The 15,919-nt window shown below is 49.2% G+C and overlaps 1 protein-coding gene across 2 annotated transcripts in view; it reads right to left on the reverse strand.

Moving 5' to 3' along the window:
- PGAP3 (post-GPI attachment to proteins 3) overlaps positions 1-4,235 on the reverse strand; it is a 26,090-nt gene extending 21,855 nt beyond the window's left edge. Inside the window, exons 1-2 of one of the 2 annotated variants that reach the window (XM_015416331.1) lie at positions 4,006-4,235; positions 949-1,046 (exon numbers count right to left, since the gene is read on the reverse strand). In XM_015416331.1, the coding sequence (XP_015271817.1) occupies positions 949-1,046; positions 4,006-4,195 (288 nt within the window). In that variant the 5' untranslated portion in view covers positions 4,196-4,235. The remainder of the gene's footprint in view (positions 1-948; positions 1,047-4,005) is intronic. The other variant, XM_015416330.1, reaches the window with a different exon arrangement.
- Positions 4,236-15,919: the final 11,684 nt, after the last annotated feature.

Here is a 15,919-nt window from a genome sequence, read left to right on the forward strand (position 1 = left end):
GCTCTTATGAAGGCCTCGGTCTCTATGCCCTGTTGTTGGCCCTCCAGAGGAACTGGTTGGCCCCTGTGTGAGACAGGATGCTGGACTAGCTGGACCACTGGTCTGATCCCCCAGGGTTCTTCTTATGTTATCAGGGGAAGGCCTCGGCCTCTCTGCCCTGTTGTTGGCCGTCCTCAGGAACTGGTTGGCCCCTGTGTGAGACAGGATGCTGGACAAGGTGGTCTGATCCAGCAGGGCTCTTCTGATGCTCTTATGAAGGCCTCGGTCTCTATGCCCTGTTGTTGGCCCTCCAGAGGAACTGGTTGGCCCCTGTGTGAGACAGGATGCTGGACAAGGTGGTCTGATCCAGCAGGGCTCTTCTGATGCTCTTATGAAGGCCTCGGTCTCTATGCCCTGTTGTTGGCCCTCCAGAGGAACTGGTTGGCCCCTGTGTGAGACAGGATGCTGGACTAGATGGACCACAGGTCTGATCCAGGAGGGTTCTTCTTAAAGGATTTTATTCTGGAGATTCCTGAGTAGGTTCAGGGAAAATGGACAATGGGCATGGAATGTATAGAGTGTGCTGAGGAAAAAAGCTTCTACAAGACCACCAAGGGTCTCAAAACAACAACAACAACAACAGTAAATGCCTCGGGGAGGATTCAAAAGACAACCTTCCAAGATGGACCACAGGTCTGATCCAGGAGGGTTCTTCTTAAAGGATTTTATTCTGGAGATTCCTGAGTAGGGTCAGGGAAAATGGACAATGGTCATGGAATGTATAGAGTGCGCTGAGGAAAAAAACTTCTACAAGACCACCAAGGGTCTCAACAGTAAATGCCTTGGGGAGGATTCAAAAGACAACCTTCCATAGACCATGTGGTAGGGGAAGGTGTTAACTCACAGAGACAGGTATCAACCAAAAAACACCTGTGTTGCCTAACTGCTCAACTCATGGGTAGTGCTCACCTTTCCATGAAACTGAGGCACTCTGTATCCTTCCTGGACGTAAAGGCCCACAGTAAGCCACATACATTCATATTTACAATCATCTCTGCAAGTCCATCCTAAAACATGTATTGAGAGAGAAAAAAGGGGGGAGTCATTTGGATAATGCCTAAAGACGTAAGATATTCGGAAATTTTGAAGCATCTTGACAAAACTCAGAAATCTTTAGGAAAAATTCAAAATGTGTGCAATACTTACTTTCTTATCAAGTCTAAAGTTATTCTGCTGTTTTAACAACACGGAATGCATCCTTTATAGTTAAGTGAGCCTGTACAATTATACCATTTGGCATGTTTATGAAAAAAAATGATAAAAGCCTTAGTTTTCTGTAAGAAAGACTGCAAATATACCCAACACTTAAAAAGAGAGGGGCAAACTGCTGCACCCAGTACTACACACGTACCTTCATTTTTGCCATCTAAGTGGTGGGAAGGGAGGAGTTGAAAATCAGAAAGACAATTTTTGTAGCAATCAAAAAACAGGGTATCGTTTAGACAGAAATGGTCTCAGCTACAATAGAATAGCACCATATTTGGAGATGGGACTCCGAAAACCTCAAACTTTTCAGTAGTATATTATCATCATACATCTTAAGGCATATTGACAAAATTAGTCACATTTAAACTAACATATTATACTCAAGAATTATCATCTTCTAATGCTGTGGACTGTCTTGTATAGTAATCACTTTGAGTGAGCAACTCTGGTCTTACAAAGTATTTCCCTCATTCCAAAACAGAAAAGTGGTGGGAAGGGAGGAGTTGAAAATCGGAAAGACAATTTTTGTAGCAATCCAAAAAACAGGGTATCGCTTAGACAGAAATGGTCTCAGCTACAACAGACTATTACCATATTTAGAGATGGGACTCCAAAAACATCAAACTTTTCAGGAGTATATGATCATCATACATCTTAAGGCATATTGACAAAATTAGTCACATTTAAACTAACATATTATACTCAAGAATAATCATCTCCTAATGCTGTGGACTGTCTTGTATAGTAATCACTTTGCGTGAGCAACTCTGGTCTTACAAAGTATTTGGTCATTTTGAAATGAATGGCTCAGAATTACTAGGCATATTTTATTTTAAGTAATAAGCTATCCTTTCTTTCTTATGACATCTTTTCCCTTTCCTTCTGGCAAGTCATTTGGGGCTGAACTGATGAAGAAACTTAAGGCTAGTAATGTTTTGTTTTTAAAATATTAAGAACACGTTTCTGGATAAGTGTTAATCTGCTTGGGACCACAAAAGGTAAAAACACAAATATGTTAACTATTTCAGAAACACCATTTAATATCTCTTGTGGTTTCCTCAGAAACAAATGTATTTGTGATTTGCTAGCCAAAGTTTAGATGCATAGACACGGGATAAGCGACGGATAAGACAGAGTTGTTGTTCAGTCGCACAATCAAGTCCGACGCTTCGCGACCCCATGGACCAGATCACGCCAGGCCTTCGGGTCTTCCACAGTACTCTGAAGTTGGCTCAATTTCATGTTCGTTGCATCTATGACACTGTCTAACCATCTCATCCTTTGCCGTCCCCGTCCTCTTTGACCTTCAATCTTTCCCAGCATCAGGGTCTTCTCCAGTGAGTGCTCCCTTCTCATTTGGTGGCTAAAGTATTTGAGCTTCAGTTTCAGTCTCTGGCCTTCCAGGGAACAGTCAGGGTTGATTTCTTTTAGGATTGACTGATTTGATCTTCTTGCAGTCCAAGGGACTCTCAAGAGTCTTCTCCAGCACCATGGTTCAAAAGCATCTATTCTTCGGCGCTCGGCCTTCCTTATAGTCTAACTCTCGCAGCCATACATGACTACTGGGAATACCATTGCTTTGACCATGCGGACTTTTGTTGGCAGGGTGATGTCTCTACTTTTTATCAGGCTGTTGAGGTTCGCCATCGCTTTCCTCCCAAGACAGAGGCAAGATGCTTGAAGCAAGAGTCCTATAAACTTTCCTTGGAAACAAACTTCACTGAACCAGTCTGGTGTAGTAGTTACAGTGTCAAACTCGAGAACAAGATTTGAATCCCTGTTCTGCCATGGAGGCTCACTAGGTGACTTTAGGCCAGTAGCTCTCTCTTTCAGCCTAATCTACATCACAGGGGTTGTAGTGAGGATAAAACGGAGGAGAGGAGAAAGATGCAGTAAGCTCCTTTGGGTTTTCATTCAGAGATATAAATAAATTGAAGAAAGTGGAATTTAAGGTATATGAAGCTGCCATCTACCCTGTCAGACTGTTGTTCCATCGTAACTCAGTGCAATCTGCTCTGGCTGGCGGCAGCTCTCCAGAGCCTTAAAAGTGAAATGGGTGTCTCCCAGTACTTTCTACCCCAGAGCCCTTAACTGGAGATGCAAGGACTGAAACCACTGGGCACCTAGCCAGTGTTCCCTCTAAGCTGAGTTAATGTGAGCTAGCTCACAGTTTTTTTGCCTTAGCTCGGGAAGGAGGGCTCCAGAGCAAACTCATTTATGCAGGAGCCAAATCGCTCGCTCACAACTTTAATGCCAGAAGCTCACAAAGCAGATTTTTCGCTCACAGGACTCCACGGCCTAGAGGGAGCATTGACCCAAAGCGCACTGAGCGATGGCTCCTTCCTTGCAAAGGAATAAGCATGTATAGGAAGTGGAACCTAACCAGCTAGGGCTCGAATTAAGGAGAAGGAAGCGCTCGTGTTCAGTTTCTGAAATAAAAAACACAGGTCCTCGTGCTTGCTGGGGAACCCCTTTGCCCTAGAGGCCTTCCTACCGAGCTTTTAAAACATAAGAAGCAGCGGCAGAAGAAAGCATCATCTACTGATTTTGCAAATGCACTCTGCTTATGCGCAGACGCTCCACCCCACCCCCTTCTGCCGCACGTCAAAGGCAGTGCATGGGAGGAGCCACAGAGGCGGCGCCAGGGAAACTGGGCGGGACGCTGCCCCCCCTTATGGGCGTGGCTATGCAAAAGACGGAGTCTTCGGTGGTCCCCCCGGCTTGTGGGCGTGGCCCTCCCTTGGCGGAGCCGTTCGGTACCTGTGAGGCTCATGTAGAGCGGCTGCTGGGAGCGGAAGTGCCGCAGCCCGGCCCCTGAACAGTTGCGCTTCTCGCAATGGGCCAAGCAGTCTCGGTAGACGGGCTCCCGGTCTCCCCGCGACCCTTTTGCGGGGGCCGGGCCTGCCCCCGCCGCCCCCAGGAGAAGCAGCAGTGCTGTTCGAGCCGCCATCCCGCCTCCCGGGAGGCTAGAAGCGTCGCTTCCGGTCCGCGCCGGAAATAGTCCGGTCTAATAATCTTTCCCCCGCGTGATTCAGATGCCGCGACCCCGCAAAAAAAGGTTCCGTCCTGGTTAGAAGGGCGAAGGATTGTGGGGAAGGTAGTTTCTTGTTCGGCAGGACTCTCGAGGGGAAACTTTGGAAAGAAGGGAGAGCTTGGCACTGAAGAGCCGCCGGCGCCTTCAGGGTTGCCATGTGGATATTCATTTTTTTGCTGTCATGGGCCTGGAATAGACAGACAGTAGTTCAGCAGTTCGAGACCCGAGTGCTGCATGACGGGGTGAGCTCCCGTCTCTGGCCCCAGCTCCTGCCAACCTAGCAGTTCGAAAGCAAGAAATTGTAAGTAGATAAATAGGTACCACTTCAGTGGGAAGGTAACAGCGTTCCGTGCACCTCAACGTCTAGTCATGGCCACATGACCACGGAAATGTCTTCGGACAACGCTGGCTCTTCAGCTTGGAAACGGAGATGAGCAGTGCATCCCTAGAGTCAGATTCGACTGGCTTTCGAGCAAGGGAAACCTTTACTAGTTCAGAGGGTGCAGCTTTGCCCATCGTGGAGCTTAGCGGATGCATTTCTGCGCCTCAGCTCTGTACTGAAAAAGAAGAAGAGATTGGATTTATACCCCGCCCTTCACTACCCAAAGGAGTCTCAGAGCGGCTTACAAACTCCTTTCTCTTCCCCTCCCCACAACAGACACCCTGTGAGGTAGGTGGGGCTGAGAGAGCTCTGAGAGAAACTGCTCTTTTTTCAAGGACAGCTCTGACAGAACTATGGCTTGCCCAAGGAATTCCAGCAGGTGCAAGTGGAGGCGTGTGGAATCAAACCCGGCTCTCCCAGATTAGAGTCCGCACACTTAACCACAACACCAAACTGGCTCTCACACCAAACTGGCTCTCTACTGCGTAGAAATAGAGCAAAGGAAGCCGTTTTACCCTCCTTGCGTTCCTAGGAAAATGCACCCGGGGTGCATATGTGAAGAGAGTAGGCTTGCCAGCCTCCAGGCGGTAGCTGGAGGTCACCTGCTATTACAACTGATCTTCAGGCAACACAGATCGATTCACCTGGAGAAAATGGCCACTTAGGAAGGTGGCGTTTATGGCACTGAAGTCTCTCCTCTCCCCAAACCCTGCCATCCTCTGGCTCCACCCCCAAAACCTCCAGGTATTTCCCGACTCAGAGCTGGTAATCCTAGTGAGGAGTCTCCTTACTTCTGAGGAAACTCTACTCTACGCCTGTAGCTGCAGGAAGCAAGGCATTGGGGAACAGGGGAATCGCTTTTTAAAAAAAACTTGGGGAAGGCGCTAGGGTAGTCCATAGGATGGCTTCAGGTTTCATGGCTTTAGCCTTTTCCCTGGGGTCTCTAGGGGAAGCTGAGAGCAATCCTTGAAGGGTGGCTACTAGGCAAGGTTGCAGCAGCAGTGGAAGGTCAATAATAATAATAATAATATACTTTATTGTCATTGTACATAGTACAACGAAATGAAAGATGCAGTCATTTTGGTGATCTACAACAATATTCATATACACTCACACACCATTCACTACTGTCCCATAACTCCCTTAAGGTTCACATAACAACTTAAAACCACCAATGTCACCCAATTCCAATTTAATACAGCATTTAAGGCAATAATACCTCTCGAATAAAAACTATTTTTAATCTATTTGTCCTTGCTTTAATTGTCCTATATCTTCTGCCCGAAGGCAGCAGTTCAAACAGGGAATGTCCAGGGATGTGACAAGTCCTGCAAGATGTTCTTTGCTTTTTTCAAACATCACGAACTATAAAACTGGTGGAGGATCTTTCATAGGCAGTGCCAGTGCGACGTCAGCTAACCTTGGTTAGTACAGCGCACAAGGTGGCAGTGGTGAACCACTCCTGACTGTCTCAAAAACCCTACGATGAGACAATTCGAAACGGGAAAAGATAAAGTGCTGGGAGAATGAGAGGACGCCTTGGAGGATATCAATTTATACGGTGGCTTGATGGCACTTAACACACGCTCGGGGAAGCAGAAGCATCCGAGATGCCACTTCATGCTCGACTTGAGAACCTCCGGTTGTACATCTCCGGCCATTCAGTGCCACCGCCAGACTCTTTCGCCCCCCACTAGCCACACCCCACCTTGTCTGCCAGGCATAAGCTCTTTGCTCCCATCAGCCTCCTGGTGCATCTTAGGGCCTAACAACATGATACATGGTTCCGGGGGCCGGCAAGCAGGAAGTGCACCTGTGACGGTCATCCTTAGGTGCATGGAAGCCAGTTCAGACTGGAACTATGGTGTGCTTCCCCCATGAGCCAGTTTCGCAACCTTGAACATTCTCGGGGAAGTTCTAGGGTTCCTGGTTGGGAAAAGCCTGAAGATTTTAGGGGTGGCACCTGGGGAGGGGAGGGCCCTCATCAGCAAAGCCATAGAGTCAGGGCTATTTTTGGACAGGAACACACAGGAACGGAGTTCCGGCTGGCTTCAGAGTTGGCCACGCCCACTGCAGCCAAAACCTCTGCGTGCGTGAGCGAAACCCCCCCACACACAACTCCAAGGCGGGCGGGCCAGGAGGGACCCTGGAAGGATCAGGCATTTAAATGCCTCCCCGTGCCTTCCCTTCAAGGTGGGGGCTTGAATGCATGTGGGTGTGGCCTAATATGCTAATGAGATTCTGCTGTTGGGTGTGGCCTATTATGCTAAGGAGTTCCTATTGGGCTTTTGAGTCCACCTTCCAAAGCAGCCATTTTTCCCAGGGAAACTGAACTCTGTTGTTTGGAGATCAGTTGTAATAGTGGGAGATCTCCAGGCCCCACCTGGACGACGACTGAGGGGTGACATGATCGAGGTTTACAAGATTATGCATGGGATAGAGAAAGAGGTACTTTTCTCCCTTTCTCACAATACAAGAGCTCATGGGCATTCAATGAGATTGCTGAGCACTCGGGTTAGAACGGATAAAAAGGAAGTCCTTCTTCACCCAAAAAGAGTGATTAACTCCTGGAATTCACTGCCACAGGAGGTGGCGGCGGCTACAAGCACAGACAGCTTCAAGAGGGAATTGGATCAACATATGGGAGCAGAGGTCCATCAGTGGCTATTAGCTACAAGGTGGAGTGAGCTCCCGTCTCTGGTTCCAGCTCCTGCCAACCTAGCAGTTCGAAAGCAAGAAATTGCAAGTAGATAAATAGGTACCACTTCGGTGGGAAGGTAACAGCGTTCTGTGCGCCTTGGCGTTTAGTCATGCCAGCCACATGACCGCGGAAGTGTCTTCGGACAGCGCTGGATCTTCGGCTTGGGAACTGAGATGAGCACCGCAACCCTAGAGTCGGATTCGACTGGCTTTCGAGCAAGGGAAACCTTTACCTTTTATAGATAGGAACTCTCAGTCTGGGGCAAAGGACGCTTTGTATTCTCGGTGCTTGGGAGGGGGGCAACAGTGGGAGGGCTTCTAGTGTCCTGGCCCCACTGCTGGACCTCCTGAGGGCACCTGGTATTTCTGGCCACTGTGTGTTCCCGTGCTGAGGATGGATCTCGTGTTTCAAAATATAAGTGAATCTTGAAATGTTCTGACTTCATCTATATAGCACATCACAGTCTTTTCATTTATGTAATTTGCTGCTACCTCTGAATGTTACTGTTTTAATGATTTTAATGATGTGCGATTTTATTGTAATACATCTTTGACTCTGTTTGTTGTAACCAGCCCTGAGCCACATGGGGAGGGCAGAATAAAAATCCGAAAAATAAATGAGTTCAATTATAAAAAGGTAAAGGTTCCCTTGCTCGAAAGCCAGTCGAATCCGACTCTAGTGTTGCGGTGCTCATCTCCGTTTCCAAGCCGAAGAGCCAGCGCTGTCCGAAGACGTTTCTGTGGTCATGTGGCCAGCATGACGAAACACCGAGGCGCACGGAACGCTGTTACCTTCCCACCGAAGTGGTACCTATTTATCTACTTGCAATTTCTTGCTTTCGAACTGCTCGGTTGGCAGGAGCTGGAACTAGAGACGGGAGCTCACTCCGTCATGCGGCACCCGGGTCTCAAACTGCTGAACTACCGACCTTCCACAGCCTTCAAATACCTGCTAGGCAGAATCTACTGCCTAGTTATTGACTGCACTGGACAACCCTTAGTTCTAACATTTTTAAGAAATGAAAGAGTGATTTTTTTATTCATTCATCTTCTCATAAATCTCTGTGATATCTAACCACCCGGTTCTTTTTTCTTAACATAAAAGGTGGTTTTCTCAAGCCTCCCCCCCCCCGAAACGGGAACACACACCTTCTCTAAAGTCATAGTACAATCTGATTGTATGGTCTAAGGTACTCTTAACTCAACTTTTGATCGGGCTTCCAGTTGTGCGTTTTCTTTTATATTGCAGAGATTACTTTTGGGGGGAGGCATAAGGGGGTCAGGGCTGTATTCTGTGTAGATGCAGCATGGAATTATATAACGGCAGTGCTGTGCTTTGTTTATTTTTAGTGCCTTTCCTTCTTATCTTACTGTTCTTTCGTCTCAAAGGTCTTGAACAGATTGAGATACAACCCTCTTACAGGCAATCAATGCAGGCAGCTAAATATTTAGCAACTGCTATGGTAGTGTTCCGATCCTCATGTACAAAAAAAAACATTTTTTTAAATAGATGGCAAATTCACATAACCTGTTAAGAGGGAGGGCAAATACCTTTTGGTCAAATCAGGCCAGATTTCACACTCCAATGCAATAGGTTCTGAGGACTCAAGATGACCAGATCCACATTTACAAGCTCTGTCCAAATACACTGTGCCTGTGAATCAGCCTTCCAGTATGGCTGAGGACAAATAATTTAATCGAGCAAGCATTAATGCTGTTCTGTAATGAGGGGTCGTAAGGTGTTTTAAGTAGCTTGAAATAGCATGGAATAATAAGAAGAGAATGGATTTATACCCGCCCTTCACTACCCAAAGGAGTCTCAGAGCGGCTTACAAACTCCTTTCCCTTCCCCTCCCCACAACAGACACCCTGTGAGGTAGGTGGGGCTGAGAGAGCTCTTGACAGAAACGGCTCTCTTTCAAGGACAGCTCTTGTCAGAACGATGGCTTGCCCAAGGTCATCCAGCCAGGTGCAAGTGGAGGAGTGGGGAATCAAACCCGGCTCTCCCAGATTAGAGTCCGCGCACTTAACCACTATACCAAACTGGCTCTCACACCAAACTGGGAAAGCCGTGCCCTCAATAAGGTACTTGTTCTATCCAAAATCAGTACAAGGGCTTTATTTGTTTTATGATGTCCATATGTTTGTCATCAAATCCTAACCATTGCAGTATATTCTTAACAATCACCTTCCATGGGCCCATTATTGCCTTTAGGGATGCCAGCCTCCAGGTGGGACCTGGGGATCCCCCGGAATTACCACTCATCTCCAGACTGCAGGCGTCACCTCCCCTGGAGAAAACGGATGCTTAGGAGGGGGGACTCTGCGGTAGGGTGGCCAGATCCCACCGAGCTACCAGGAGGGGGATCCAGCCTCTTCTCCGGGATCTTCTTTTGCCTTCAAATCCATAGAGTTTGCCCAAAAACTAGAGCATCACCCTCAACACGATGATGTCATTTCCGGGTGACGTCATCGTGTCTGGGATGCTGCCCAGTGATGTCCCCGTTTGGAGGTGGGGGGTTCCCTCACCGGCCAGTTGGCTCGCAGCAGATCCGAGCCCCCCCCAAAGCGGGGGAACCCCTGCTGGGAACTGGGGGGATGTCAATCCTACTCTATGGCATTGTACCCCACTGTCATCCCCAGGCTCCACCCCCATATCTCAAGGAATTCCCCAGCCTGGATCTGGCAACCCAACGGGCCCATTCCCTGCCGTTGGCCAGGGGAGACCTGACAACCCGACAAAGAATCCCTATTTTCCATTTTCTCCTATTGGCAGAGCTGCCTGGAGCGGGAGGGGTGGGGGAAAACTGGGGCAATTTGAGCCAGCCTTCCCCAAAGGAGGGGCTCCAGTGGCTCAGAGGTTAAGATGCTGAAGCTGTAGACCAGAAGGTCTCTAGTTCGGCAGTTCGAGACCCGAGTGTGCCGTGTGATGGAGTGAGCTCCCGTCTCTGGCCCCAGCTCCTGCCAACCTAGCAGTTCGAAAGCAAGAAATTGCAAGTAGCTGAATAGGTACCACTCCGGTGGGAAGGTAACAGCATTCCGTGCGCCTCGGCGTTGAGTCATGCTGGCCACATGACCACGGAAACATCTTCGGACAGCGCTGGCTCTTCGGCTTGGAAACGGAGATGAGCACCGGCCTGTGTTCCCTCTAAGCTGTGGAGTCTTGTGAGCAACAATTCTACTTTGTGACCTAGTGGCATTAAAGTTATGAGCGAGCAATTTGGCTGCTGCATAAAGGAAACGGAGATGAGCACCGCCCCCTGGAGTTGGATTCGACTGGCTCTCGAGGAAGGGAAACCTTTACCTTTACTTTTTCTCCAAAGGAAGGAGGCCCTCTACACCCTGGCCCTGCCACATCGTTCTCCAGAAATTCTTTGTATTTTCTTGAAAGTTTTCATTTAAAAAGAAGTAAAAAATGGCATGAATAGAAGATGAAATCAGTGCTCAGAATCCCCAAACAAAAGCCATTCCGTACAACCAAAATCAGGCAACAAAGTTTCAGATTTCCAGATTTCTTCTTCAGGCTGGACACTGAAACAAACAAGGGGAAGGGAGGAAAAATAATCTGGTCAGACCATGATCTTAAGCCCCCTTTTGTCAGCATTCTGTGCCTGAAAGATTATTCCCCCCCCCACTCCCCTCCTGAGAGCCAGTTTGGTGCGTGAGAGCCAGTCCGGTGCGGTGGTTAACAGCTTCCAAAGGGGGTTAGATAAATGCAGGGGTCATTTCATAGAAAAAGAGGTGCAGGAGCTCATTAGCATAACTCATTAGCATAAATTATTTGTATATGCCACACCCCCTGACATCACCAGAAGTGTGTCAGAAGGCAACACTCACCACTCAGGCTCCACTGGACTGTTTTGGATTGCTAGCTATTGGGGGGGATGTGCAGATCTGCCCTCACAGAGGAGGGAGAGCTTGTGCCTGAATAAAAAACTTGGTCTTAAAGGTGCCACTGGACTGTTTTGGACTAGGGGGCTGGGGGGGGGCTCTGCAGCTTACCTGACTGCTTTTTGCTCTGACAGAAGGCTGCTGGGAGCAGGGGGTGGGGCTTGTTGCATGTGCCCAACCCCTGGGCTCTTTACTGCCAGAGCTCCACTCCTGTGCGCTCCTGCAGGAAATGACCCCTGGATAAATTCATGGAGGAGGGGTCCAACGTTCCCTCTAAGCTGTGGAGTCTTGTGAGCAAAAGCCCTACTTTGTGGGCTACTGGCATTAAAGTTGTAAGCGAGCGATTTGGCTACTGCAGAAATTAGTTTGCTTAGGAGCCATCCTTCCTATGCGAGGACAAAAATTTGTGAGCCAGAGGTTAAGACACCGTGAGCTAGCTCACACTAACTCAGCTTAGAGGGAACACTGGAGGGGTCTATCAGTGGCTGCTAGCCATGTGACTAAAGGGAACCTCCATGTTCAGAGGCAGTCAACCGCTGAATCCCAGAGCCAGGAAGCAATATCGGCTTCTAGGCCCTGTTGTTGGCCATCCAAAGGAACTGGTTGGCCACTGTGCGAGACAGGACGCTGGACTAGATGGACCCCTGGTCTGATCCTTCCAGCAGGACTCTTCTTATGTTCTTATGTCATGATGGCCACAGGAATAAACAGCTTGGAAAGGGGATTAGATAGATTCATGGAGGATGGGTTTATCAACAGCTACGAGCCATGGTGGCTGAGGGGAACCTCCATATTCAGAGGCACTGAGCCTCTGAATCCCAGAGCCAGGAGGCAACAGCAGGGGAAGGCCTCAGCCTCTATGCCCTATGCCCTGTTGTTGGCTGTCCAGAGGAACCAGTTGGCCCCTGTGTGAGACAGGATGCTGGACTAGATGGACCCCTGGTCTGATCCAGCAGGGCTCTTCTTGTGTTCTTATCAGGGGAAAGCCTCGGCCTCTCTGCCCTATTGTTGGCCCTCCAGAGGAACTGGTCGGCCACTGTGTGAGAAGGGATGCTGGACTAGATGGACCCTCCCTGGTCTGATCCAGCAGGGCTCTTCTAATGTTCTTCTGTTCCTAGCTTTGTAATGCAAGTTTAATAGACACTTCACTGGCAAACTGTTAATGCTGTACTAGTGGCCAGCCTCTGAAGGTACACTCTCTTTGCCTTGCAGGAACAAGTGCCCTCCTGCTCCCAGGACCAGGAGAAGTTGCATGCAAGGATTCTCTTCTGTGTGCCCCCAGCTTCCTCCCCACATGGATGGGTCGTTGTAAGCATCCGGATTCCCAAACCCAATGAAGCCACAAGGGTGGGTCTTTCTGTCTCTTTCAGGTAGTAAATGATCCCAATGGCGAGCCATAAAACCTCCTCTTTGCAAACAGCTTCGGGGCATGAAAAAAAATAAGCACAGAAGGAGAGAAAAGAACAAGGAGCCCCCCCCCCTTTCTGGCTGCCGGCAGGGCTTGACGGCGGCCTTGAAAGGGCCCATTCTCTCGCCGTCCCTCCACGTTCCAAGAATTTCCTCCCCAGGGTTCAGTCTCTCAAGCCAACCCCCCGCCCCCACCGAGGCCGCTTTCCGCCCCCTGGCCTTTCATAGCTGAAAGAAAGCAACACCAGTCCAGCCATTGAGCCCTGGTCGCAAGGGGCAGTCCCAGCCAAGGGCAGCAAACTGCTACTCTGCTACGTGAAGTGTGCCTGCACACGAAAAAGCTGATACTCAGAATTAAGCTGTTTCTGCTGTAAAGGTGTCGCTGGACTCAAGTTTCTTTCTCTACCTATATGTAAGGCGCGAGGAAGTCTGTTCCAATGTATCTGAGGAAGTGTTCCTGCACACGAAGGCTTCTACCCAGAATTAAACTGTGTTGGTCTTAAAGGAGCCCCTGGGCTCATCCTTTGTCCTCTACCTATATGTAAGACGTGAGGAAGTCTGTTCCAATGTATCTGAGGAAGTGTGCCTGCACACGAAGGCTTCTACCCAGAATTAAACCATGTTGGTCTTAAAGGTGCCCCTGGACTCACAGTTTTTAGCCTCCAGCTCACACATTTTTGTCTTCGCTCAGGAAGAATGGCTCCGTAGCAAGCTAATTTATTCAGTAGCCAAATCGCTCGCTCACAACTTTAATGCCACTAGCTCACAAAGTAGACCAGCAGCTGTGTGTGGAGAAGTGGGGAATCAAACTCAGTTCTCCCAGATCAAAGTCCACGCTCTTAACCACTACACCAAACTGGCTCTAGACCAAGTGTGCCACAATCCTAGCAAGGGTCAAGTAATCTTTGTTGGCAAGGATTTAGTGGAGAGTTGTGCCTACGAAGAGAATGATCCAGTCTAGTGATCCTTTTGCCGTGGCTCACAGCGCTTTTGACAGGTCATGCTTAACCAGGGGTCATTTTGTAGAAAAAGAGGTGCAGGAGCTCCATAGCATAACTTATTAGCATAACTTATTTGCATATGCCACCCCCCACTCACATCACCAGAAGTGTGTCAGAAGGCAACACCCACCGCTCAGGCTCCACTGGACTGTTTTGGATTGCTAGCTATTGGGGGGGGGGGGGAGAACGTGCAGATCTGCCCTCACAGAGGAGGGAGAGCTTGTACCTGAATAAAACGTGGTCTTACAGGTGCCACTGGACTGTTTTGGATTGCTACCTATTGGGGGGGGGACGTGCAGATCTGTCCTCACAGAGGAGGGAGAGCTTGTACCTGAATAAAACTTGGTCTTAAAGGTGCCACTGGACTGTTTTGGATTGCTAGCTATGGGGGGGGACACACAGATCTGTACCTGAAGGCGGGCCAGGGGGAGGGGCTCTGCAACTTACCTGGCTGCTTCTTGCTCCGCGTGGCTCGACTGAGGGCTGCTGGGAGCGGTGGGTGGGGCTTGTTGCATGTGCCCACCCCCTGGGCGCTCCCACAGGAAATGACCCCTGTGCCTAACTATGGTTCCTGAAGATAGATTCAGGTGGGGCAGCCGTGTTGGTTTGAAGCAGCAGAACAAAGTTTGAGTTCAGTGGCACCTTTAAGACCAACGTTTTATTCTGGGTATAAGCGTTCACATGCAAGCACACTTCCGGGGTCAGCCCTGGATTCAAGCAGATGAAGGCTCCTGGTGGACATTTAGATTCTCGGATTTGTGGGGGGCTTATTCATATTCCCCCCTCCCTTTCTACCTTGCTTCTAAATCTCTGTTAAGCTCCTAAAAGAGAGTTCTGTCCTTTCCTAGATTCCCCAGTTCAAATGCAAACTTGGTTTGTCACAAAGCAGGAAATGTAGTGATTCAGCCAGCATTGACTGACTGTGAAGAATGAAAGCCTCTGATTAGCTGAGTTTTCCTGACTGTCTTTTATAAGCCCTCTTCTATAGCGTTGGTTGGCACAAGCCATCAAGTGAGTGGGCACTCCTCTGCCCATTGGCGCCAACCTTTTATCAACAAGGAATAACGAGGGTTGCCAGATCCAGGGTGGGAGAATTTGGGGGTGGAGCCCGGGACTTCGGTGGGGTAAAGGTTCCCTTGCTCGAAAGCCAGTCGAATCCGACTCTAGGGTTGCGGTACTCATCTCCGTTTCAAAGCCGAAGAGCCAGCGCTGTCCGAAGACGTTTCTGTGGTCATGTGGCCGGCATGACTAAACACCAAGGCGCACGGAACGCTGTTCCCTTCCCACCGAAGTGGTACCTATTTATCTACTTGCAATTTCTTGCTTTCGAACTGCTTGGTTGGCAGGAGCTGGAACTAGGGACGGGAGCTCACTCCGTCATGCGGCACCCGGGTCTCGAACTGCTGAACTACCGACCTTCCACAGCCTGCAGTTCAGCGTCTTAACCACTTGAGCCACCGCAGCTCACCGGTGGGGTACCAGGTCATAAAGCCCACCCTCCAGTTTCTGTTTTCTCCAGCGGAACTGATCTCTGTAGTGTGGAGATGAGCTGTAATTCCGGGGGATTCCCTGAGGGTGTAGGTGATACTTCAGATATGGTGACCCAAACCTTATAGGGCTTTGGAGGATCTTGAATTGTGCCCCAGAAACAAATTGGGAGCCAGTGTAGATGGGCCGAGACTGGAGTGATACAGTCCCCATAATGTGCCTATGGTTTTAATCTTCAGTGTCCCCTGTAGTGTAGTGGTTAAGTGCGCGGACTCTAATCAGGGAGAACCGGGTTTGGTTCCCCACTTCTCCACTTGCACCTGCTGGATGACCTTGGGCAAGCCATAGTTCTGACAAGAGCTGTCCTTGAAAGGGCAGTTCTGGAAAGAGCTCTCTCAGCCCAGGCTACCTCACAGGGTGCCTGTTGTGGGGAGGGGAAGGGAAAGGAGTTTGTGAGCCGCTCTGAGACTCCCAGTGAAGGGTGGGGTATAAATCCAATCTCCTTCTCCTCCTCCTCCTCTTCTTCTGGTGCTGTGGTACCAATTCAGGTATTCCCAGCTGTAGAGAGTGCTATGAGGGATGACCATTAATGGCAAACTATAAGCACCATTTTAGGGCAGAGGTGTCAACAGGGGTCATTTCGTAGAAAAAGAGGTGCAGGAGCTTATTAGCATAACTCATTAGCATAACTCATTTGCATATGCCACACCCCCTGGCCAATGTTCCCTCTAAGCTGTGGAGTCTTGTGAGCAAAAATTCTACTTTGTGAGC

The sequence above is a fragment of the Gekko japonicus genome, unplaced genomic scaffold (assembly GCF_001447785.1).
Source record: "Gekko japonicus isolate JY-2015 unplaced genomic scaffold, Gekko_japonicus_V1.1 scaffold875, whole genome shotgun sequence".
In the NCBI taxonomy this organism is placed as follows: domain Eukaryota; kingdom Metazoa; phylum Chordata; class Lepidosauria; order Squamata; family Gekkonidae; genus Gekko; species Gekko japonicus.